The sequence below is a fragment of the Engystomops pustulosus genome, chromosome 2 (genome assembly GCF_040894005.1).
Source record: "Engystomops pustulosus chromosome 2, aEngPut4.maternal, whole genome shotgun sequence".
Taxonomy (NCBI): Eukaryota; Metazoa; Chordata; class Amphibia; order Anura; family Leptodactylidae; genus Engystomops; species Engystomops pustulosus.
Genome location: NC_092412.1, coordinates 253,487,973 through 253,515,313, shown reverse-complemented (window position 1 = coordinate 253,515,313; position 27,341 = coordinate 253,487,973). Strand labels below are relative to the sequence as shown.

Genomic DNA, 27,341 nt, shown 5'->3' with positions numbered 1-27,341 from the left:
GCTGCTGGTGCAGTCACTGTGTACATACATGACATTACTTATCCTGTACTGATCCTGAGTTACATCCTGTATTATACTCCAGAGCTGCACTCACTATTCTGCTGCTGGTGCAGTCACTGTGTACATACATGACATTACTTATCCTGTACTGATCTTGAGTTGCATCCTGTATTATACCCCAGAGCTGCACTCACTATTCTGCTGCTGGTGCAGTCACTGTGTACATACATGACATTATTTATCCTGTACTGATCCTGAGTTACATCCTGTATTATACCCCAGAGCTGCACTCACTATTCTGCTGCTGGGGCAGTCACTGTGTACATACATGACATTACTTATCCTGTACTGATCCTGAGTTACATCCTGTATTATACTCCAGAGCTGCACTCACTATTCTGCTGCTGGTGCAGTCACTGTGTACATACATGACATTACTTATCCTGTACTGATCCTGAGTTACATCCTGTATTATACTCCAGAGCTGCACTCACTATTCTGCTGCTGGTGTAGTCACTGTGTACATACATGACATTACTTACCCTGTACTGATCCTGAGTTACATCCTGTATTATACCCCAGAGCTGCACTCACTATTCTGCTGCTGGTGCAGTCACTGTGTACATACATGACATTACTTATCCTGTACTGATCCTGAGTTACATCCTGTATTATACCCCAGAGCTGCACTCACTATTCTGCTAACACTCATTTATGATTTGTATTTGCAGTTTTACCAATCGTCACACAAGAGCTTAAGCAAGACGTCACGACTCCCTGTTATAATTTGGTGGCTGAATGTTTGGCGTCCTCAGCAAAACCTTCTGCGGAAATCCTTTGGATTATATATGGGATAAATTATACATCAGAAGAAAAAACCTTTCCAAACTCTAATGGCACATCGAATACGCAGAGTCAGCTGTACATGACGTCCACCCCGGGGCTGTACGGTCTTTCGATACAATGTTTGGTCTTTCAGCCCAAGATTCCAATGGAATATCAAAAGAACATCACAGTTACCAAGAACTTAACCAACATTCAGTGTAAGTTGTAAGTTTTGAACTTTTTATAATTTCATAAAAGTCAAACGTCACCTTTAACAGTACATTAGGTATCAGTCCTTATCTCATAGGGCAGTGATGGCGAACCTTTTAGGAATGGAGTGCCGAAACTACTAGCAAAAGCCGTATATATTTTTCCCAAAGTGCCAAATGCCAATTTAAAGTGATTCACAGTTTTCAAACGTATTGGCGCCCTCAGGACACCAATCCAGGAGAAAAAGTGAGAAATTTGGATTATTATTGTAGTTTTCCTCTAAAGTCCCCTTAACAGGATGAATCATGGGTCCGGAGAGGGGGCTACAATGATAATCCACCTCTGTCCACACCTCCTTGATTCAGGTCTTGAGTTCTGAATGGTGACCTTTGTGCTGGCTTGATGGCTTGGGTGCCCAAAGAGAGGGCTCCGAGTGCCACCTCTGGCACCCGTGCCATAGGTTCGCCACCACTGTCATAGGGGAACACAAGAGCGGAGGCCAATTATCCATAACTATCTGATAGAACTAGCTTTGATCTTTTTCCAGTTTTTACCACTACTTGGGGACATTGTCCACCATAAAGACAAGAATTTTTCCCGATCTTCAAGTCTTGTTCCCAATAATGAGAAATCCACTCCACAAGAACACAAAAACACTCCTCTTATTGAGAAGGTCTTGATGAGTTTCCCTCAGATCTGTGTTTTTGTACGAGATTAAACTGGCTAGATAGGAATATTCTACTTAAAGGGGTTGTCCATGGTTGGACAATGGCTGCATGTTACCAAAAACTTCCCCACACCTATCCATTGGTTGCGGCTGGTGTTGAGGTGAGTGGAGCTGAGCTGGAGTACACAGGTCTGGAGTTGTCGTGGAGGTTTTAGATCAAGTTTTTGTACTTGGATTGACTACGGTGTTGGGTCAGACTTATGATTCTCGAGTTTCAATTTTACATCCAAATTTGACATTTTAACAGGGAACATTTATGTAGAAATCCAAGGTGTTTACAACAAAATCCATGAGGTAGATCTTATCCAGAAGATATAGGAGTTGAGAACCTTCCATTTAAAATACAAAAGTTGGGTTCGGTTTCCTTCATTATGTATGGTCCCATGACAGGAAATCCATGAAGATGTGATGTTACCATGGCAACCCCAGAGCAAGCACAATACTTACCTTATTGTAATAAGAACAAAACCAAGCATGGTCAAGAATGGGTTGTGAATGGGTTAGGTTTTTGCTAAGTCTGACAGGTTCCCGCTTCTCTTCACACACTGATCTGGTCCTGTGTCGTCCTCCTGTGTTGGGCACTGTCTGGAATAAGAGGTGCCGGGGTCTGGGAAGGATAAAAGGAGATTATTTTTCTAATTAGACATTAGACACTCCTCCTCTCTCCACCCAACAGATGACTTGTGTCCGAAGTCTCCTGAAGGACCTCATACTGGATGGAGTGCAGGTCCGGCCTAGACTCTCTTCACTCCACAGGATTGTACTCCATTCAATATGGAACACTTATTGGGGGCCCATTATCCTAACTGCTGGTCACAGTGGTCAGACACCTATCCCCTATTATGGAGGTGACACATAAGTCTCTTTTGTGGTAGAAAACCTTTAAACTCTTACCTAAAACCCCTCTAAATAATGTTCTGACTCCTCTACATCCTACCCAAGTGCTCCCCTCATAGAGAGGGTAGAAACCTGATTGGCCCTCCAGCCACCTACATCCTACAAAATCGAGACACTCTGAACCTCACCTTGCCTGACACCTTTGACAAAGAGACACCATCAGCTGTTACCAAAACCAAGCAAATATAGAAATTGCCGTCTTGAACCTAGCACAACGGATGACCCAGGTGACAGACCATCCACCACCTGAAGAACATCCATGTTCTCCACATCCAACCTCAGGTAGCCTCAGAATCCAATCCAGACCTAACTCCTCCAGAGAGTCCTGTACCAATGTAAAAAACAAGATATCATGGCCTCCTGACGCTCTATATAATGATAGCTACACGAGAAAATCCAAACACAAGAGATGGTGCCAGGAGAACACCGGCCTCCTAGGAATAACCTAACACATGGCACCTGCCCCTGCTGCATCTATGGATGTCTCCTTGTCCTCCAGAACTATATCCAATATCTATTTGATCCCTCCAGTGCACGAATACTTCTCATCTACCTCCTCCCCATAGCCCTCACATAAGTCATTACCGGAGAGTAACCAGATCTTGGGATTTCCAAACCGATCCGTTTACTATATCCGATCCCCCGATAGGGATATCCATTACCGGCGTCTTGTATCCTTTTGTTTGTAGCTTGCAGATATGTGCTTACAAGCTGGCCTGCTATAATCCAAGGGTGCATGACAACTGTTAACACTTTCAGGACAGGGTAACTTTATATCTCCAGATTTTAGCCCCCCCCCCCCCCTTTGGCCTAGGGATTTATCTTGGGCGGGTGCTCTACTCTGTAGACCATATTCATCTCACAACTTACCATATAGTGCTACCCATTACATTCCCACCATTCTGGAGCTGTACTTACCCCATTTCAGGTCCATAATCAGGTTAACAAACCAAAGGAACCTCTACAAGGTTGACATTGTTCCTGCTGACCAAAGTGACTTCCCGGGCAGTCACTCGCAAGGTTGTCCGTGCTGGTTCTTCTGCCCCAAACCATGAGGGAACTTGTGATCTTTGGGACTTGTGAGCCTCTAGCCAAGGCTGTATCATACTAACTCACACACCTATAAACCGGCATCTCATAAACTAGTATGGTCTGTGGGAGGTGCCGTCTCATTGACTTTGATATCAAAGTGAAGAACCTCCTTATGTCAACCCATAGACGCCCATGTCAGATCATCAAGGGCCAATGGGTCCTACAAAACTATTATTAGATTACGCCTCTGCTTCCAAAAATACCAACATTTGTCGGAACCAAGGTCCTGTGGGGGATATGTGTTCAGAACCAGAAGTGTTGTGTTAATCAACAGCCCCACCGACCTTAGTAAAAGGCAGAATTCATCAACCGCCTACTTTTAGGATTGGTAATTAGTGTCCGTTTGGCCCAGGTCCGAAACCCTGAGCTACTGATACCCCCATGTTTGGAGAAGAGTGATCGTCGTCTTTGTACTGCACATCCACTACAGCCCCATAGGATGTATAGTGGATGTACTTGGTATTGCAACTCCACATGTAGGACCTGCTATGGTGAGATAAAAAAAAATTATAAATAAAAACAATCCCTTTAATAGGTGGATTATGCTATTATACCACCACTAGCTGCCATATAACCGGGACAGTCAAATGGACTTATAGGGGGAGATTTATCAGAAGTGTCTGAGAAACTGTTCAAGTGGCGACCAATCAGAGCTCAGCTGTCATTTTATAATCAGCTGTGGGAAAATGAAAGCTGAGCTCTGATTGGTTGCCACTCGAACAGTTTCTCAGAACCCTTCTGATAAATCTCCCCCATCGTTGCAGTCCACAAATGCTGAAAATAGAAGATTCCTTATTTATCTAAGTTTATAAGAAAATCCAAATGTTTCCAGGAATTTACACAGTTTCCAGGAATGAGCCGGCAAAAACATAATAAAAGATCCCAAATTATCTAAACACTGGCGCTGAGTTTATATAACTTCCCGTGTCCTGTCCCTTACACATCACACAGGTCCACACACTAAATTTGGAAATCCGTCAAGTTACACAATTTTTTTTAGTTCACAATGAAAACCGTAGAATATCAAATATTTACAGTATAAAAGAAGCAAAAAAGCAACAAAAATCACTAAGAGTAAATAGTAAAAAAAACCTCGTCCTAGGACTTTCCCTGAAAAGGAAGGAGGAAACCTGACCGTGTGTATTGTGTGTAATGAGGTCGATGTCCCGGATTTGTATATCCTGTAACCGAAACGATGAGCGACACCTGATACATCTTATTTATGTACAGACACATTGTACATTACTGACTGCGCTCACACTTACATTCACAATCACATGATAAAAGCCCAAGTCCTAAAACACCCATTTAAAGGGGTTTTCCCAAAAAGCAAGTAAGCCCTATTGAGGATTGGTGGATGTCTCAGTGATAGGACCCCTATGGATCACAAGAATGGGGGTCTGATGTACCCCCCATCGCACCCCTTGTCAACTTCCCAAGATGACTAGAGCATCTGGGCTGCCCCGTTCATCTCTATAGAGCTGATGGAGATTGACGAGCGCCGTACTCAGCAATCTCTGTTATCTCGGGGAGCTGTGGACAGGCCGTAACTTTTCCCCTTTAAGGGATAATTGGGCTTCTAGTGCAGCGGGGGTGGGGTCTCCTCTGCTGGTGCACCTGTTTCCTTCTTTCTATACCTTATTTTTACCAAGATATATCTGTAATTGTGTAAAAGTTCACGTTGGGGCTTAGAAAGCAGTAAATGGGTACAATAGGGGTCGCCTCAGACACTTTTTGTGTACAGTCATGTAGCGCCAAATAAATTTGCAATATTTTTGTTTTCAAGTTTATCCAGTTTGAAAGATTAGAGATGCACAACCAGAGCCGCCTTCCAACATCACCTCCATATTCTCCTGCTTACTCATTGCTTTACTATCAATCCCATGATGTCTCAGCACAGCTTAAGATAACTACTTAGAGACAGAACCGTTACTACTATCTGTATCTATACTCCTTATACCAGACATATAGAGGAAGGGAGACCAAACTGTGATCTCCTTATCTATAACATTGTGACAGGAACCTGTGTAATCATTATTAATAACTGTGATAGGGGTTTCTGCCTCCCCTCCTGTGGAGAGCCTGCGTGGTACAGTCCGGCATAGAGGGAGATCTGATGGGTGACATCTGGTTCTTCATAGATAAAGTATAGAAAGTGCGTCACAGAGGCGGAGTAACTCTGCTGCTAAGCAACCATCCCATTGTGTCAATGTGTATCCGTCGGATAAGATATTTATGTCTGTGGGTGACTTGCACCTATTTTTTTTGGGGGGGGGGGGGTGACTTCATGGAACTTATCATCAGTGTGAAGACACATGAGGATTTATTAGGGTTAAAATGAACTGGACGATATGTAACATCCCCTTTAAGCTTGTGGATAAACCTTAATGTTTATGTGATCCTTTTTTGGGTGAATTTCGGAGCACAGGTCTGAAGTCGCCTCCCCCACCGATGAGAACAGCCTTGGTTATAATTCAGAAAAATTTGCATTGTTTTCCACATTTCCTTATTTGGCTGCCATAAAGTTTTTTCCTGTATTGGAATCAATGACGTAAAGGGAACAAAGATTAAATAAAAGAAAACTTCCTGTGCAAAACCCCAAACAAAAGAGGGGGGTGTGTTACCAAATGTGTTGTTAGGTTTTATATGAAGGGAGGGCCTGATACAGTATATAATGTACAGGTAGTCATTTTGTTTCATTTTGACTGTTCTATTACTGTGCTGTCTACTGTCAATCCCATGATATCTCAGTACTGCATCACATGAGTATTCCGCCCAGTGCCGGACTGGGTTTCCTTAGGCCCACCAGAGAAAATCAATTTGGGGGCCAACACTTCATTATCTCCCAGGAAATATACTGCAGCAGCCTCCAAATTATGGTGTTTTCTGATAGACCTCTGGGGTTCAGTGTTGGGTTGAGCCAGGGGCCCACCGGAGGATCCTCTGGTACTCTGGTGGGCCAGTCCGACCCTGATTCTGCCTGCTGGGAGGATAGTGTCATTATCCTTCTCTCCATACAACCTGAAAACTCAATGAGACCAAAAGCAGGGGGCTACACTACCATCTCCTACATTATAACTGTGTGGCAGGACCCCCCTTACCCTGTCATCTGATGACTCCCCCCCCCCACTTATACTGTCAAACTCTAAATTTACAAAGAACAGATGCCTGTTAACTTGATAGTGAAGTTTGGTGACTCTTAGAGATGAAAAATTGGGAAAGCGGCTAGACGCGATCACTAGAACCGTGTGGCAGTGGCCATTACTCAGTACTGATCTTCGAGTGAAGTTATTTCAGTGTTACCCTCCTTCACACAGGTCATTAAAGGACATCTACCACCAGGATTAAGGCTTGTAAACCAAGCACACTTACATGTTGGTGTGTGCCCCCTCTGGCAGGATCTGCTCTTCTTTTAGCCTCCTAGGATCTTTACAAATAATGCAAATGAGTCAGAGGGGCTCCAGGCTCCGTTGACATCTATGGAGCCCCTCAGGCTAAAAGCAGAGTCGATCCTGCTAGAGGGGGCACACACCGGTATGTCTGTGTGCTTAGTTTACAATCTTTTATCCTGGTGGTAGATTTCCTTTAAGCGGATGAGATCTAGCTGTCTCCCCCCCCCGGACTCCCAGCACTTAGTCATCTATGTTCTGTGTGTGTCTAACCCTGAGGCCGTGATTACATTAAAGGACAGGCGCTCACAGCAGCATAGGAGATTATATGTGACTGTGCTGCTGGGAGATCAGGTCACCACATAGTGTCTAGTCTGGGAAATACAAGTAACTGCCATATATTACAGACAGATCATGACACTTAGATAGTATTACAGTCCACAAGTTTTTGTCTGTGGATTTATTAGCTGAATATGTGGCAATCAGGGCCCACTAGGCAATTGGCAATAACGGTCCAGGAGGCGAGTGGCGTCAGTAAGTCCTAGCTGGGTGTCATGGTGACTCTCCCTTGGCAGGTAACTCTATCGTTTATGGTCGCAGGTAGAGATGATCGGACCCGATGTTCTTGTTCAGGTTTGGCCGGACGACCCAGACAAATTGCCAGATTGGCAGCTGAACAGTCAATCCGACATCGCTAGCTACTAGCCATGGCTATGATTGGCCAGGGGTCTCGCTAGCCACAATCAACGTCCTGGAGTATTGTAGCGACAAGACTCCCCCGGGTTGAGGGGCTGTCCATAATTTTGTAGGAAAATGAAAAAAATTCCTGAAAGATTTACGTCCGAGATAAAACCTTACCAACATTTCGGTGAAGCTTCAGTGAAGTGAATCTTGCAGTTTAGGGTCTGTAGGATTCCGGTCTATGTGGTCAGGGGGTCTGTGTTTATCTAGAGGTTGGAGCTGAGGGCTATATTTATGCGAAGGTTTTTGGGTTGTTCTGGTTTGTAATCTGTATTCATTTAAGGTCCAGGGTCTGTAGGGGGAAGGTCCAAATTTTAAAATGTGGTAAACATTTGAGATATAGAGCGTCTAACTTACCTGTAGAAGGTAAGTGGATCAGGTACCAGGTCACCAGGTGGATGTATAATACAGGAGAGGTGATAGTAATATAAAAATCAGCAAATGTCTTCTTATTGTTTTTTGACATTTAGTTCCTCCTCAGATGGTGGAGATCGAGGTTCTCAAAAACGACAAAGAAGCGCTGCAGCTTTTATGCAAATCTGATGGCAACCCAAGACCAAAGTACAACTGGAAGAGGTAAGTAGAAGGAGGACAAATGATGTAATCTGTAATGTTTCAATCCAGAAGATATCTCTGTTCATATCAATCTGCCACAAAAGACGGCTTAGTCCATCAGATCCAGTGAGGGTAATTATTTAAGATTGGTGTTCGGAAGACAAGTCTTAAAGTTCTCCCTACTGTTGGTCCTGTGCTCGTATCCACTAAGAGGCCCCAGTTTCGGTGCAACCTCTGCCCGTTCCAACCTATAGACCAGGTCTGAGCTGGCAGAGTATTTTTTTACTATAGTCTCTGCCGGTTTTCCGGAGAAGACTGTAGTACATATAGCGTGCCGAGCGTTCATACCCCTTCCTACCTGCTCCGCTCTCAGCTCGTTCTCCACCCTAACACACCTGAACCCAAAAACAGACATGAAGAGGGAGATTCATTCTTCATCTACCAGAAAACTGGTGGAGAAGGCATAATAACATGTGTATAGATCAGTGATTTTCAACCTTTTTTGAGCCGCGGCACACTTTTTATACTTAGAAAATCCTGGGGCACACCACCAACCAAAATAGCACAAAATGACACTAAAACAGTCATATTATACATATAGTTAATAATATAGATTCTAAATTTATTTTACTCACTCAGTGTGAAACCTGGGCCTGTTTCGATAAACACAAAAGGGATATCCTGGCAGGAATGGTGGAAAGACACACACGAAGCTCTTCATCAACAGTTCTCAGCTTCTCCCTGTTTTTAGTATATGGTGCTGATTATTATGTCGCTCATATACTGCAAAATAAAGGGGTACAATGAGAAGTACTATGGCCATGAGGCCAGAGTACAAGTGCCAGCTCATAAACTCAGCATATGAGCTGGTACTTGTAGTACTCCAGCCTCATGACTATAGTATTTCTCATTGTTATATGCAGTATACTGCTGGAGTACTAAAAGTACCAGCTCATATGCTGAGTATTCTGCCAAAAGCTCATATACTCAGGTAAAAGCTCATATAGTCAGCATTATTGGTGGGCATTACCTTGGCGGTGGGCAAATGCGAGAGTCTCTCCGCTCTCAGGATGATGCGCCGGCCTCGATGACGTCATTTTGTCGCACGAGGTTCAAAGCTTGTGCATGTGTTATTGTACACGTCTCCTACATTGTAAGAAGACGTGACTGCGCATCTCTGCGCATTGCTGGGAAACAAAACACATGGGGCACCATAGTTTGGGGAACTTTCCCCCGCGGCACACCCGTCCATGTGTCGTGGCACACTAGTGTGCCACGGCACACTGGTTGAAAATCACTGGTATAGAGGACAAAGGACTCTTTTGGGAGAACCACAAGTGTAACCCTATTACCAGAGGGGTCCTAAATGTCTCCCTGGCATGGGCATAACTGAAGGGGTAGCAGCCACAGCAGCTCTTAGGGGCCCACAGTGTCATGGGGCCCCAACATTTTTGATATTAGGTGTGTTTATAATGGATTTGTGTGTATAAACCGTATGTCTGTATATGGTGATGTGTATATGCTCTATATGTTATGTGTATATGCTGCACGTGTGTATAGGGTACTATATGTACGTATGTTTATTCTGTATGTGTGTATATGCTGTACATATATAAATGTGTCTATATAGGAGTGTATAAATTTGTTGGATTCTACCTCACATGTGTGAGTAAACAAATATGGATTTTTTAAGAGGGAAGGGGGTGCCCTATTCAGAAGTCTGCTATGGGGCCCTAGTTACATGCCTGCTCCCTGGTGTATTTTATGGGGGGCTCAGCTGTAGATTTTGCATTAGGGCCCAAAAAGCTTCAACTTATACCATACATGTACTTATTCTCAAAAGCAATGTTAGAAACAAGGTCCATAGGTGACCAGAACCCCAGAGGATCCTCCAGTTGGGCCGCCATTGGAGTAATACAGGGCTCCAGAGGTCTATCAGAAGACAACGTGATTTGATGGTTGCTAGAAACTATTTTCTGGGGGTTAATAGAGAGTTGAGATGTTTTGACCACTTAACTTAATGTTTTTTGTACTGTGTGAGGGGCGAGATATCATGTAACTTACCAATATACATCTACTAAATCTTCTGCCCCGCTCTCTTCATATGTGAAGTGAAGCCCTGAAAGGTCCTTCACCTCATCGACCAGAGATCACTGTCCATAAAATGGCCACAGACGGAGGGTCATGTGATCCTGACTGGTTATCTACCTTCCAGGACCTTATGGTAATGTTCATGATGACAATATGAAGGTCCTGGGAGGTACATTAGTCATGGACAGTTCGAGATCACATGGACCTTCCATCTTATGGCCAGAATCTCCGGCTGACGAGGTGAAGGACATCTCTGAACCAAGAATCATAACTTTACAGCAACTTTAAAGCAAAGCAGAACTATTAATAGATGTATATTGGTAAATTACCAAATGTCCTGCCCTCCACATGGTACAAAATGACGTAAAGAAAAGTGGCCAATCCCTTTAACTAGTACTGGTTATGTTATCTCAATCACATTTATGGCCATATAGTATACAGATATTTTATTATATGGCCATATAGCGGCTGATATAACAGTTTGGGGTCTATCCCACCACGGTGTAGGCCTCCCCTGATATCCAGGATCCAGCTAATTGCATTATGGGTAAACAACTCTTGGAGACAGCCAGAGGGCCCAGAAAGTAAGAAAAAAATCAATTTCTAAAACTTTAACTTTATGTGGGAACATCAGGCAACTTCCCCTTTCCCAGTAGTCAAAAATGGGAAGCGATGTCCATCCCAAAGGGAAGTAGTTCCAGATAGGAGTCAGTACACTGTTGGAGGCATGACCTGGCATGGGACTTGTAGTCACCTCAAATATCCTTAACAAAACCTCCTTAACCCTAGTTTAAAATTTTGGTCAGAATTTCCCAAAAATCCATTGTAAAATAAGTCCAAAAATAGTCCAAAAACAACAAAATTAGAACATGACGCCATCTACTGTATCTGAGAACAGTTTGGTTCTTCTGCCCTGGCCGACACTGGAGAACCTCCCATAAAAGACACGATACAAAATAAACTCACCCTCTAGTACCCATGGATGGGCGTAACTACGGTATTACAGATACCAGAAATTGAATAAATACACAAAAGCATTGGGAAATCCTAATAGAGCGTTGGCTTGGGCCCTGGTGACTCTGGATCCCATGTAGGACATGTACTTGTATCCAGAACATGAACCAATTTGGATTGGATGCTTTGGCCCCAGGTATTTACCGTTTACGGTCCACAGTTTCTACTGTTTGCTCTGAGTAAGAGCTGAAGGAGCTTTTTGGTTGAATATTAAGTTGTCACTAATTGCAAAGGGGAGGACATCTCTTCCCCATGCATGGAGAAGCTACAATCCTGGAATAACCTGTTAATCCATTCTTGTAGACTTTCCACTCTACTACGTAATTCCATCTTCATGGTTCATGATTTCCGTTGTCAAACCTGCCTATAGAATACAAAAAAAACCCTTATACATTATATTAGGGAATTTTGAGATAAAATTGAGGGATGTCTACAGCTTTTAATCATAAGGAAGAGTAGAAACAAAAGAGATTCTATGGCGGATGAGGAGGTTTTGTTGAAGAGAAGGGCGTGAGCAGAAAATTCTATTAAAACTTAAGTATCCTGCACAACTCTTACTTGTTATGACGTGTCCTTCAATGCCTCAAACTCAAGCTCTTATCTTCTCAGCAGGAGCGAAACGCTCCGTTTACCTTCAAATTGTTAGCTTGACCTTTGCTTAATAAGGGACCATTGTTCTGAACCTGTGGGAGGTGGGAATACCATCCAACACAAGACTGCAATAACATACTTCTCGGAAGTTGATTCTAGGAAGAGGGTTACAAGAATTGTGATGCTTTTCTCCTTCTTGAATAACTTCTTAGTTAGAAAACAAAGTGTTAGAAATCAGTCCAAGTCTTACAGAGAGGAGGTAGAAGGATAAAAGAACACCAGGTCCTTCTCATCCGGTCAAAAACTGGATCCATAATGATCGGACAAAATTCTGGCCAGAACAACCTTTCGCAACTACATAGGTCTCTTCATCAGACCGACTGGAAGTAGTCTAGAAAGTTTTGTTATCTTTTGACCATGAACCAACTCAACCTAGATAACAGAAGATCAATGAGGATTTGGAAGGAGACGTTGTAGATGTTCCACCATCCAAGTCCTTTTGGTTGGTAATTGTATCCAGTCAGTTCTAGATCCACCTCACTGATATGTCTGCCTCGCCCCAATCCACATCACGGAGAGTGGTGTTAGATTCAGAACCAACTTCAACTAAGAATATCGGGAAGAACTAAAGCCGCTCCTTCGGGTTTGGAAATGACTACAAAGGTTAAGTGAAGGGTGTGGAGGCTAAGAATCTTTAATATCTTCTAATGACCTGGGTAGGGCACAAATTATTATTAAAAGAGGTTAAGAATCCTGAGGAGGCAGAATAATACGTGAATTGTTATCATCTTCCTGGGAAGATGTTCTTAAAGGTTGTGAAGAGTTGGAGTCACATGTGGTCTTCTATAATATACAAAAAGTTTCCGAACTATTAATAGTCTCCAACTGGTCGTTCTCCAGCTCTGAGCGTTGTAGGGTTCTCACACCTGGAGGGTGACGCATTGGACTGTATTACCACCATGAAATAATAGGCTCCTTTTCTTGTGATCCACAGAGGTACCAATCTAGATCTGGTAAATAGTGTGGCACAGGACTGGCCTAAGCGTGGAGTCTCCACAGGTAGGTATGTAGAGTGTCTGAACAAGGTCCGGCTTCCATGTTATATTCTGCACATTGCATGTTCCTTGTGTGCCATGTTAGCTGAGAAGGGAAAATATTTCATACACATAGAATCTAATGGAGCCCAAATGCCACCAAACAGTAGAACATGCCAGGTATGAAAGAAGCCCCCAAGACCTATGCCAGAGTGCTGTGACTATAATTCGCACTAGGAGAGGCTTTTGATGGGAATGTTTTACTTCAATTAACCTCTTTGGATTGAATTTGTTATCTTGGAGTAGGGGCCCCTTCTTCCCACCTCATTAGGTTCCTTCAAAATCTTGCATGAAGCTCTGTAGGGAAGTGTAAGCCTTTTACGGACAGAACATTGTTCCATGCGGCTGCACCAAGACTTAGTTGGATGTATTCCTTTGGTCTAGATTAAGGAAACCTGCTCAAGTTAGAGGGGTTCTACAGTGATGGCAAGTTATACCCTATCCGCAGGATCAGGGCAAACTTGCTGATCGGTGGGGGTAACAGTAATGGGACTTACATTAAGCACGAGAACGGGGGCCCATTGTACCCCAGATGAACAGAGCAGCAAGTCCTGCATGTGCCGGCGGCTCTATTCATCTCTTTGGCGCTGATGGGCATAGCTTAGTACGGCACTTGGGTATCTTCGTCAGCGCCACAAAGATGAATAGAGCAGCCGGCACATGTGGGACTGGCTGCTCAATTCATCTGGGGTACAATGGACCCCCATTCTCAATATCTGAGACTACCCATTACTGAGACCCCCACCAATCAGCAAGTTATCCCTTATCCAGTGGATAGGAGCTAACTTGCTGTCACCTGATATTCCCTAAAAAGGTCTAAAAGAAAATTATACAAACTTTAGGCCGATTCTCAAAAATTGTCTATAGCGAGGGTAATTCCCAATTTAAAGTGTCCCCATAAACAGTGCAAACTTCTATAAAATGGGATAATATCCACAGAATGGGGGCTTGTAAGTGCTTCTCTAGAGAGGCCCAGCTCTTTGGACTCCAAGAAACCACAAGAATCAGTCAGTCCTGTAGAAGTATTTGGAGCACAACCCCGACCGATTTACAGTGGATAGTAAGGACAGACTTTGCATGGGGTGGGCTTGATGTTTTACATGTGAGGAGCGGGTTCTCCCTCTTCCCTTCTTCTTGTAGAAGGATTCTTAGGTTGTGGGGGAGATAGGAAGTGCCCTGGAAAATGTATGTTATTGCAGTGTGTCCTCCATTCAATGTCAGTGTCAGGGAGGAGATAAAAAAAGCTGATGAGTCAAGGTTCCCGTAAATGTGTCAAAATTGCTGTGTTATTTCTCAAAAATTAATGTAAGACGAAGGATCTCATAATTTTGTGTGTGCTGAAGGCTTACATGATGGTGCACGTGTCCCTATAGAGTGTCAACCACTGTGTGCCAAAAATAACGCCAACTACATGGTGCTTCCATAACTGAGCCAATCATAATGTGCCTCCAAAAAGGGACCAGAGGGACCAGAGCGTGGCTCCAGATTTAAAGAGAACCCGTCATGCAAAATAACCCTCCTAATCTAAATATATTTTCATAAACTGCCATTAGAGAGCATTGCCTCTATCCCTTCATTGTCCCTCTACATGCCTGTAAACCTAAGCAATGAGGTCCTAAAGCTGTATGCAAATGACCTGTGAGATGTCCAATGAGTCATTATCATATTCAGGCTGTCCAGCTTACTCATGAGTGGGAGGTACAGCCACACCCCCAGTGCATGACTGACAGCCTGTATAATAGTGTGAGGTATAATGGTGTAATGGCTCCTCCATGTGCTTCCTGGTGCTTGCGCCCCCTGCAGATACAACAGCTCCAGGCAGCCATGTTACAGCAGAACATGTCAGGTACTTGTGTAGCTGATGTCTGTGTCTCTGTATATTAGGAGGATGCAGCATGTCAGCAGATGCAGCACACACACTAGCCATGCTTTACTATACATTACACACAGACATGAGCAGGGGGAGGAGAGGGGAGGGGTAACAGGGGTGACATCACTGCCCCTGACCATGTGACCAGCCTCATTTACATGATAAAGAATAGATGATTTTATAATGATTAATGTATGAAATACCTAGATAAAGGCTGTGATGGGATCCTTGTGAGCTGCTCCAACAGGTAGAGGTGACAGGACAAGTGACACAGACCTGATGACAGGTGTCCTTTAAGTCCAACCAGACTGTGCCCCCACAAGCTGGAAGTAGAAGGAGGACTTTTACCATGAGGGCTCACAATCTATATGGTGGAATAGATCAAAACACTAGGGGAAGAAACAGAGCAGTGGGGTCATTGCATGTTGTAGGGTTTTCAGGCTACAAATAAAGTTTTGGAAGATGGGGAACAGTCTGAGGTCTTCTAAGAAGAAGTTCCAGAGTTTGAGGGATACATGGGAGAAGTCCTGGAGATGGTTGTGAGAGGAGCGGATAGTAGGAGAGCCAAGCAGACGGTCTTGTGAAAATTGGAGATGACTTGTGGACAGTATTGGGTGATGAGGTCACAGATGTATGGAGGGAACGTGGTGTGGACTGGAGATTACGTGTGGGGAGGTATCAGGAGATTATGTCAGAGATAGCAATGGAGGCAGATGAGACATGAGGTGGAAGATGGATTAGCTGGGCAGCATTGTTAAGGAGGGATTGGGGGGCATTAGAGAGTTAGATAGGAGGCCACAGAGAACAATGTGGCAATAGATGTGGGAGATGATGAGAGCATGGACCAGCAATTTTAAAGACTCTGGTTTGAGGAAGGCTCAAAAGTTGGTGATGTTCTTGAGGTGTAGGTGGTACAGGATAAGGCACAATCAAAGATGGCTCCAAGGTGTTGGACTTTTGGAACTGGTGAGAGTGTGAAAACATTAATGGTCATTGATGGATCTGGTGGAACGGAAATATTAGATGGAAGAATCTTCATTGTGTCCACCATAGATGAGGCCAACACGATTGCGCTTCCACAAACCATGTCATTATGGTGCGTCACCATAAATAGTTCCAACCACAGCGTGCCAAGCAGATCCTTCATTTTTTTTAAACAATGATGAATGAATAGCAATTTATGATGTATAATCCTTTAAATTGATGTATAACTCAATGTCTGCATCAAAGTGTGAGGCCAGAGAGGGAGCCTACTGTACCTTCATCCCTTGACTTAATGGGGTTTGCCCATGAAGGAAAATTCTCAAATTTCAAGTGATGTTTGCGCAATAAAAACCATTTTAACCCCTTACTTTACCATTTTAGTTTACCGTTGTATTGCTGTTTTAGCTATCACTCAGTGTAAGATTCCAGATTGTGCTGTGAGATGCTGTGTGCTGACAATGTGTTTAGATTATCAGGGTACAGGGTTTATCTACACTTTTATTTAGCTTCTGAACATTCACTAATATCTGACACATAGAAAGAGAGATGAGACAGATCAGAGATGAGATGATGAGATCCATGAGAAGCATATTACATGCTCAGCTCTGCTACATCTCAGATACACACACACTGTCAGGTTTCATATGCCTCTCTCCTCCTCCCCTGGATAAAGACCTCATCTGTCTGTAGCTTTACTCTTCTCACACTGTTCCCTGCTGGCAGAAAGTCTCTGTGTGCAGAGAACAACTTAGTGCATCAGACAGAAGAACAATGGGGCTCATTTACTAAGGGTCCGAATCACGCATTTTCATCGGGTTTCCCGAATATTTGCGCCAAATTGGGATTCGGGGGCGTGGCAGTCAGAAAACCCGACGGATTCGAGAAAAAAACGCGTAATTTAAAAAAAAAAATTGTGTCGCAAGAATAGCACTCACATACACCGGGACGAAGAAGGTGAACTCCGGCTGACCTCGGCGCAGCAGCGACACCTTGTGGATATCAGACGCACGACTTTAGTGAATCCCGGTAAGCTCCGAATCAACATCGGACAACGCGTCGCAGGATCGCGAATGGACCAGGTAAGTAAATGAGCCCCAATATGTCTTCTCGACCATAAAGTCAGAAGATTGATGGTCAGATCCTGGGGCAATCGAAATTGTGTACACCAGGACTGATTGGAATTATATCTGTGAAATGCTGTATTTTTGTTAATAACAGTGAATTAGAGAATGTGACATTTTGTTAGTACATATAAGAATCTTGTCTTCGTGACCCCTTTAATGAGTTCAACTGATTGACTCATGGCCTCAGATACTGATGTTCTCATGTTAAAAGACTGTATGATCAATGACGTGCACTTATCTTAGGAATTTATGACACATCTACATGTTATGTCGTACCTGATCGATGAGAGTCCCACCTCCGCACACCCACTGTCCAGGGGAATCCCAAGGTGCCACCTACATCTCTGGAGTATTTATGACACATCTACATGTTATGTCATAGCTGACAGATGAGAGTCCCACCTCCGCACACCCGCTCTCTGGAGTATTTATTACACATCCATAAAACTAACATTACAAAATGAGAGAAAAATAGAGAAAACCTTTTTACATTTTATGTTACAGGAGAAACAAAGAGAAAAGTGTTCTCCTGCATTCATCATCAGAGACTCTGAACTTCACTGCTGCACCTGACGATGGACTGTATATCTGTGAAGCGGAAAACAACGTAGGGGTAAACCGAGGATATATATACATGCATCCATTAAAAAGTAAGAACATATTCATATATTACAGTTATACCCCAGAGCTGCACTCACTATTCTGCTGCTGGTGCAGTCACTGTGTACATACATGACATTACTTATCCTGAGCTGATCCTGAGTTACATCCTGTATTATACCCCCAGAGCTGCACTCACTATTCTGCTGCTGGTGCAGTCACTATGTACATACATGACATTACTTATCCTGTACTGATCCTGAGTTACATCCTGTATTATACACCAGAGCTGCACTCACTATTCTGCTGCTGGTGCAGTCACTGTGTACATACATGACATTACTTATCCTGTACTGATCCTGAGTTACATCCTGTATTATACCCCAGAGCTGCACTCACTATTCTGCTGGTGCAGTCACTGTGTACATACATGACATTACTTATCCTGTACTGATCCTGAGTTACATCCTGTATTATACTCCAGAGCTGCACTCACTATTCTGCTGCTGGTGCAGTCACTGTGTACATACATGACATTACTTATCCTGTACTGATCCTGAGTTACATCCTGTATTATACACCAGAGCTGCACTCACTATTCTGCTGGTGCAGTCACTGTGTACATACATGACATTACTTATCCTGTACTGATCCCGAGTTACATCCTGTATTATACTCCAGAGCTGCACTCACTATTCTGCTGGTGCAGTCACTATGTACATACATGACATTACTTATCCTGTACTGATCCTTAGTTACATCCTGTATTATACCCCAGAGCTGCACTCACTATTCTGCTGCTGGTGCAGTCACTGTGTACATACATAACATTACTTATCCTGTACTGATCCTGAGTTACATCCTGTATTATACCCCAGAGCTGCACTCACTATTCTGCTGCTGGTGCAGTCACTGTGTACATACATGACATTACTTATCCTGTACTGATCCTGAGTTACATTGTGTATTATACTCCAGAGCTGCACTCACTATTCTGCTGCTGGTGCAGTCACTGTGTACATACATGACATTACTTATCCTGTACTGATCCTGAGTTACATCCTGTATTATACTCCAGAGCTGCACTCACTATTCTGCTGCTGGTGCAGTCACTGTGTACATACATGACATTACTTATCCTGTACTGATCCTGAGTTACATCCTGTATTATACTCCAGAGCTGCACTCACTATTCTGCTGCTGGTGCAGTCACTGTGTACATACATGACATTACTTATCCTGTACTGATCCTGAGTTACATCCTGTATTATACCCCAGAGCTGCACTCACTATTCTGCTGCTGGTGCAGTCACTGTGTACATACATGACATTACTTATCCTGTACTGATCCTGAGTTACATCCTGTATTATACTCCAGAGCTGCACTCACTATTCTGCTGGTGCAGTCACTATGTACATACATGACATTACTTATCCTGTACTGATCCTGAGTTACATCCTGTATTATACCCCAGAGCTGCGCTCACTATTCTGCTGGTGCAGTCACTATGTACATACATGACATTACTTATCCTGTACTGATCCTTAGTTACATCCTGTATTATACCCCAGAGCTGCACTCACTATTCTGCTGCTGGTGCAGTCACTGTGTACATACATAACATTACTTATCCTGTACTGATCCTGAGTTACATCCTATATTATACCCCAGAGCTGCACTCACTATTCTGCTGCTGGTGCAGTCACTATGTACATACATGACATTACTTATCCTGTACTGATCCTGAGTTACATTGTGTATTATACTCCAGAGCTGCACTCACTATTCTGCTGCTGGTGCAGTCACTGTGTACATACATGACATTACTTATCCTGTACTGATCCTGAGTTACATCCTGTATTATACTCCAGAGCTGCACTCACTATTCTGCTGCTGGTGCAGTCACTGTGTACATACATGACATTACTTATCCTGTACTGATCCTGAGTTACATCCTGTATTATACTCCAGAGCTGCACTCACTATTCTGCTGCTGGTGCAGTCACTGTGTACATACATGACATTACTTATCCTGTACTGATCCTGAGTTACATCCTGTATTATACCCCAGAGCTGCACTCACTATTCTGCTGCTGGTGCAGTCACTGTGTACATACATGACATTACTTATCCTGTACTTCTCCTGAGTTACATCCTGTATTATACCCCAGAGCTGCACTCACTATTCTGCTGCAGGTGCAGTCACTGTGTACATACATGACATTACTTATCCTGTACTGATCCTGAGTTACATCCTGTATTATACTCCAGAGCTGCACTCACTATTCTGCTGCTGGTGCAGTCACTGTGTACATACATGACATTACTTATCCTGTACTGATCCTGAGTTACATCCTGTATTATACTCCAGAGCTGCACTCACTATTCTGCTGCTGGTGCAGTCACTGTGTACATATATGACATTACATCCTTTATTATACCCAAGTATACTCCAGAGCTGCACTCACATTACAGACTTTGGGTTGTCATTGTATACATTACTAGATACATACTGAGATTTTAGTTTTTTGGGCGACAGTATTTGAGTGTATTGTCTTGGTAGTTGTTATTCTGATCTCTTGCATCTCTCAGCTCTTATAACTTGTATTTGGAGCTCAGGTATATAACATTTAGAGGATTTGTTCCCTGCAGTGACCTTCTAGAATGTAAAGAATGTAGAGTATTTGCTGACGTGAGTCTGGTCACCGTACGCCCGGTCATGTGGACCTCTTCACCTGCCGGTCATTCCTCCGCTCTCACAGGAAGGTTCTGTAATGAAATTCAAGGATCTTATGAGATCTTACAGTATAAAGCCACGGACACGGCTCTCACTAGAAGCCTCCGCAGGGATGCTCCATGGATTGGGAGTGAGAAGTTTGTCACATCGCGAGGCACAACGGCTGCGCGCAGCGATCTTGTCGCACCCCATGACGTCACATGGAGCGACGACCCCAGACATTATGGTCATGTCCCATTTTCCCAAGGATCTCCAAGCGACAAGATCACTGCCAAAATGGCAGCACTAATTTGGCTCCAGGCCAGCTCTGTCCACACCTTCTCCCTCCTCTCGTAGTTCCAGGCAGCTAAAGATGTCCAGCTCTGTCCACTCCTTCTCCTTCCAAAGATGGGACACTTTAAAATAGCACTTACCATGGCACGTCCAAGACTTCCTGCAGGAGATGGCCAGAACCAATTTAATACATATTCACGGCACCAGAACTAAGCTTGGTACATACAGACAGCACCAGAACAAAGCCGAGTACATAAAGTAAATATAGCACCAAAACCAAGGTTTCAAATATTTACAACACGTGAACTAAACCCAGTACACAGTAGCCAGTAGTCAGAGTGCCTGCCCCACAGTAGTCAGAGTGCCTGCTCCCAGTATCTAAAAGTAACAGTTCTTGTCCCAGTAAAAAAAAAAGTTTATGATTGCCGCCTGTAATCAATAGTCACAGTGCTTGCCCCTAGTAGTCAATAGTCACAGTGCTTGCCCGAAGTAGCCAATAGTCACAGTGCTTGCCCCTAGTAGCTTTTAGCCACAATGTCTTCCCCACAGTAGCCAATAATCACAGTGCCTGCCCTAAGTAACCAATAGTCACAGAGCTTTCCCCGATACCCAATAGTCATAATGTCTGCCCCAGTAGCCACTAGTCACAGTTCCTTTCCCCGATATTCACAGTGCTACCAAATGACACTGGTTTGGCCATTAGGTCAATTTGAGCCCGTGGATGTGCCTGATATTTTTCCCAATGCATATGACATGTAACTGTACAAACTAAAGTACATTCTGAAAAAAGCCATACAGAGGCAATCCAGAACCTCCCAGGGGCACCATATGGCGGTATAGGTCGCCATGTAAGATCGCTATGTTTTTTCTTGTTGTCTACATAATCTTAAAATTCTTACATCTGTCTTGTGTTTTACATCCATATTTTAGGTTCATCCCGTCAGCGTTACGGACTCCTATACAGCATCATCTCTGTGGGTTTCTTTCTGTTCCTGATTATGAGTTATTTTATCATATCCAGGTGAGCATTGCTGACTGAGGATGGAATTATACAGCTTAGGGATCCGAGGCTACTGATTGGTCACCGCGGGTCTTGTGGTCCTCATGCTAGCGATGTCAGAGGGATCCGAGGCTACTGATTGGTCACCGCGGGTCTTGTGGTCCTCATGCTAGCGATGTCATAGGGATCCGAGGCTACTGATTGATCAATGCATTGCATCCACCCCCATTGACCTCAAAGTTGTTTCTTTCCATCCTGCCATTTGTGCTATTTCAATGTCTGCCAATATATATCTATGTCTACGCTGAATGTATATGTTGGGGGATGTCCTAGAGCATATGCTCAGCATTTACCTAAAACGTGGTGTGAATTTAGCCTTAGAAGCTCTGATTGTCCCCATTGTGATCCATAAAGACGTCATCACCTATACCAGTGGTGGCGAACCTATGGCATGGGTGCGAGACGTGGCACTTGGAGCCCTCTCTGTGGGCACCCAGGCCATCATCCAGAACATAGGTCAGCATACAGGACTCAAGGCCTCCTCCAGCAGTCACATATAGCCCAGGATGTGCCACGTTCAGCGCTATCTCAAATCAAATGGAACTGCAGGAGGACCAAGGAAATGTGGTCTGTGCTGAATTAACATTGGAGCTCCTTCTCCAGCTCCTGTGATTCTTCCTGCTCAGGGTAGCCTGGAGGGAAGCTACAATGATAATACAAATTTCTCCTTCTTTCTACTGTATTGGTGTCCTCAGGATGTCGATATGATTGAAACCTGTGATAGAACAGGGAGCAAATGCCACTTAACTGGCCAAGAATTGTGGGTTTTGGTGGTAGTTTGAACACTCAGTCTCCCAAAGGTTCGCCATCACTGACCTCTACGGTGACCATGTGCTTCAGTAGATCATCTAGTAAGGAGATGATAACATAAAACATAACATCTGTATGGTCTTATTAGTTACTTGATGATAAGGGCAACTCAATGGGGCACATTTACTTACCCGGTCCAGTCACGATCCCGCGGCGTGTTTTTCCCAACGCTGATTCAGGTCTGCCGGGATTAACTAAGGTCCGTGCGCCCGATATCCAGCAGGTGTCGCTGCTGCACTGACGTCCGCCGGAGTTCACCTTCTTCATTCCGGTGCATGTAAGTGCTTGATCTTGCGACACAAATTCTTTTTTAAATTCCGCATTTTTTCCTAGATCCGTCGGGTTGTCCGACGGCCACGCCCCCCGATTTCTGTCACGTGAAAGCCGCCGCTGATGTGCCACAATCCGATTGCGTGCGCCAAAATCCTGGGGCAATTCGGTGCAAAATTGTCAGGAAACCCGATGAAAGTGCGCGATTTGGACCCTTAAATGAGCCCCAATGAGTTATTTTTGAAAAAAAATATTTTTTGATTTCTTTAAATTTTGAGGAAGTAATAAAAAAGGGAAATCTAAAAACATCAGCTAATAGCTTCTTTTCGTAAAACCCACACGGATGGTTTCCAGTTGACAATGGTCCACATTTACTAACGGTTTGCCTTACTATCGTGCAGCGTGCGCCAGATTCATGAATACTGGAGCCTCAACTTCATGAATCTGGCACATGCCGGTGGCGCCCAAAGTGCATGAACTGAGTGCAGCAGTTTTTTTCTGGTGCAACTCAGCTTAGAGGGCGTTCCCCACAATTATTTTGGACATATATGTGGCAGCCATTGTGAATGTGCACTGGAACGTTCCCTTGTGTGCACAGAGCAGCCGCGACACAATACTGGCGCAAACACTTCATAAATACACGTGCAGCCAGTTTGCACCTATATTTATGTCCAGTCTACACCAGAATTCTAGCGCCGACTGTATAATAAATCTGGGCCACTGTGTTTGAGAGGATCTGAACCTCTGATAGGTATTTCGTAAAAATCTGTACCACCTCTTCTTAAATGCATGACATTTTATTGTGAAAGCTTTATACATAAATACTTAGACTTTTATGGATCCATATAAAGAAAACGGTTTGGCAGAAATTAGTCCAATTTTAGACACAAGTTTTGGTTGAAGAAAGAAACCTGTTTGACCGAGTCATCTTGATGGTGGCCATCTTGAATTTTGCCATCTAGGTTGACGCCACTATTGTGCTCTCCTGTCTCCTTTACGTCTTTTACCGTGGATATCATATGCGTCTGTGCTTCTTCAGTCTCTTCGTTAGGATTGCCTGGACTGTATGGAGGGATCTTATACATCAGGGGGAAACTCTTACGCCCATATAGTCGCTTACACCTCAATTTCACAACCTTGATTTTGCACTTGGGTTAGCTAGGGGCAGGTTCCTCTTCGGGCAGCTGCAGATGACACATGCATGTGCAATATTTTAGGAGATTTTCTTCTACTGTCTAAAAGTGACATGACCTGTTGCCTGGACGCAGGTGAACTATCTTGGTTGGAGGACTCACAGTTGAGCTCTTTCCTCAGAGCTCCTGGAGCAAACGCAACTATCTCCTACTGCTTACAGCTTTTGACCTTCTCTTTCCGACCTTCTCTCGCTGGGGTATTATATCTTACAGATATACTCCATATTGGCACAGAAGTCTGGCACCTCGGCTTTATAGTGGGATGGGAATGCGACCTTGATAAAGAGAAAAAAAAAATGATAGTTGATGTGTTGCTTATTAAATCCATAGAATTTACCAGCATGGTGGCTCATGTGGGAATAGCCCGGTCTTCACTTACCTAAAGCCCTCAAGAGTCATGTACAGAGGCCGCAGAAATCAGGCCAAACCTATGTTGAGAAGAAGCTTATACCACTTTATTCTCATGTTAAAGCAGTGATCTTTCTTCTGTGCAGGTGATGTTGACGATGACGTTATCATAACCAAAGTTCTTGAGATCATTCTCAATTTTGATGGACATTCGTCATCACAGAAGATTTTAATCAAAGCCACCGAAACCGACCTCCCATTACCTGCAACGCTGTTGCCAAACTTCTTGGCACATTCTGAGGAACAGCTTCTGTGACCAATAGGCCAAAAGTTGATGGACCCAATTCTTCTACAGTTTTATTGACATCAACAGTGTTCCGGTCCTATTCAGCAAGTGCCTGCTACATAAAGAGGCTTAGCTATGCCCCCAAGGACTAAGGACGAGCAAGGATAGAAAGTCCAGAATGGGTCATACAACAACTTTAGATACATTCCAAACATTTCCTTCTCAATTTTTGAAGTTTTTTACAGTAAACGACTTCAGGAGTTCAATGAACGGAATTACCGATTCTGGTTGGATGCCAAACATCACAGGACTGGTGAATTTAATGACCTCATCTAGTCGTGCCATTTATGGTGTATAAACTATCCAAATTGTGGGACCATTTCTCATTGATGGAAGGATTTTCTTACACAAATTTGTCAGGAGAAGCCACGCTTCCTCAAATGTATATTGGTCATGCTGGTGCATTTGTTTGGCCACCATGTTCTCCATGGATTTGTGGGTTCATGCCAAAGCACTTTTAACTTCCGAAAGGGTTTTTATTGAAGTATTACAGTGTCAAAGAACTTTTTTTTTCTAGATGTTATAAATCTTAAGAGAGTATATAGCACTATAGCACTTTACAACAAAAATAGCTGATGCAAGAATTTCGAACACATTCTATAACGCTTATGATAAATTCGCTATTTTAACATGAGAACAAATAAAGTTATGTTTATATGAAACGCGACATGTTTTATTTTTTTCTTGAGAAATACTTTATGTGTAATGCATCTACCTACCAATTAACTAAAACTGCTGTAAGATGTGAGATGGTTGCCATGTTCTTGATGTGGTTTAGCAGGTTTCTTTCGTACATCACAGCTTGTGTATAAAATTGGATCAATGTGTGCCAAACCATTTTAATATTACTTTTTAGACACCTTATAGGATTTATAAATTCTCCTAAAATAATCATTGCTGCATCCAGTAAGGAAATGACTTTTTCTTGAAGGTCTAGTTCTTTTTGAATAGGGAGGTTCCCTAGAAGAGCTAGAGCTAAAAAACCTTCAAATTGTCATATATGGTGGAGGATACGGGCACAAAAATGTTTTCTGCTTGGAAATATTTAGAGGATTTATAAATTCTTCTAAAAAATTCTTTCCATCCCGAAAGGAGAAAACTTTTGCTTGAAGGACAAGTTACTCCTGAATCAGTAGGTTTTTTTTTAAGGAACAGGGTTCACTGCAGCAGCTAACAAACCCCCCATGTTGTTACATATGGGGGAGGATGTAGGCACACAGATTTGTTCTGCTTGGAAATACTTGAAAACCCTCATGGGACTGTCCCTGGATGACATGTGTTGTTGTCAGGTCTGAGCTGATGAGCACCTCCATTCATATGATATCACATATGAGCTATAGGGAGGTTTCCAAGAAGCTGGGTCATGCCAAACTCTAATAAACCCACAAGTTGTCATTTATGGTGGAGAATACGGGCACAAAAATGTTTTGTGCTTGGAAATATTTTTGAGACACCTTAGAGGATTTATAAATTCTCCTAAAATACTCATAGTTCCATCCTTTAAGGAGAGGACTTTTAATTAAAGGTCAAGTTACTCCTGAGAGTAACACTCTACAGACGAAAGGTCTCTGATCATAAAAGCTTACACTCTATAGGAGAAAGGTCTCTGACCATAAGAGCTTACACTCTAAAGGAGAAAGGTCTCTGACCATAAGAGCTTGCACTCTACAGGAGCAAGGTCTCTGACCATAAGAGCTCATACTCTACAGGAGCAAGGTCTCTGACCATAAGAGCTTACACTCTATGGGAGCAAGATATCTGACCATAAGAGCTTACACTCTACAGGAGCAAGTTCTCTGACCATAAGAGCTTACACTCTACAGGAGCAAGGTCTCTGACCATAAGAGCTTACACTCTACAGGAGCAAGTTCTCTGACCATAAGAGCTTACACTCTACAGGAGCAAGTTCTCTGACCATAAGAGCTTACACTCTACAGGAGCAAGGTCTCTGACCATAAGAGCTTACACTCTACAGGAGCAAGTTCTCTGACCATAAGAGATTACACTCTATGGGAGCAAGGTCTGAGCATAAGAGCTTACACTTTACAGAAGAAAGGCCTCTGACCGTAAGAGCTTACACTCTACAAGAGAGCGGTCCTTGACCATAACAGCTGACACTCTACAGGTGATACAAGAGTAGTTAGTTGCTGTGATCTTGTGAGGCAGAATAAAACACTCTTGGATATTTTAAATATAATTTTTATTATTTTAAAATAATATTATAATTTCTTAACTTATACAATTTTTTTTTGGCACAGGAACCGAAGAAGTGAAGACCATGAAAAAATTGTTGCCCCTTTATTGCAAGGAAGTGAACGGTGAGGATATTGTGTGATTCTTCCAATCTACATTGTATCTTCTATACAGTAACTCAATATTATATTAATGTGGTGGAGAATGCGGGTACAATCTCTGCAGCACAGATCACAGGATTGGGTCAGGTTGATCCTGATGAGAATATTATTTACCTTCTGTCTTCTGTACTCCATACATAGTGAC

At 43.3% G+C, this 27,341-nt stretch overlaps 1 protein-coding gene across 8 annotated transcripts in view; it reads left to right on the top strand.

Moving 5' to 3' along the window:
- LOC140119638 (OX-2 membrane glycoprotein-like) overlaps positions 1 to 27,341 on the top strand; it is a 50,640-nt gene that overhangs the window by 10,961 nt on the left and 12,338 nt on the right. For 5 of the 8 annotated variants that reach the window (XR_011853409.1, XM_072138873.1, XM_072138871.1 and 2 more), the window contains exons 3-8: positions 732 to 1,043; positions 8,352 to 8,457; positions 13,127 to 13,195; positions 17,709 to 17,854; positions 21,746 to 21,836; positions 27,101 to 27,160. Coding sequence is in view for 7 of the 8 variants with exons in the window: in XM_072138873.1 (XP_071994974.1) it covers positions 732 to 1,043; positions 8,352 to 8,457; positions 13,127 to 13,195; positions 17,709 to 17,854; positions 21,746 to 21,836; positions 27,101 to 27,160 (784 nt within the window). In the remaining variant the exon portion in view is untranslated. Of the gene's footprint in view, positions 1 to 731; positions 1,044 to 8,351; positions 8,458 to 13,126; positions 13,196 to 17,708; positions 17,855 to 21,745; positions 21,837 to 24,642; positions 25,495 to 27,100; positions 27,161 to 27,341 lie in introns of those variants that run through there. The other 3 variants (XM_072138874.1, XM_072138869.1, XM_072138872.1) reach the window with 3 other exon arrangements.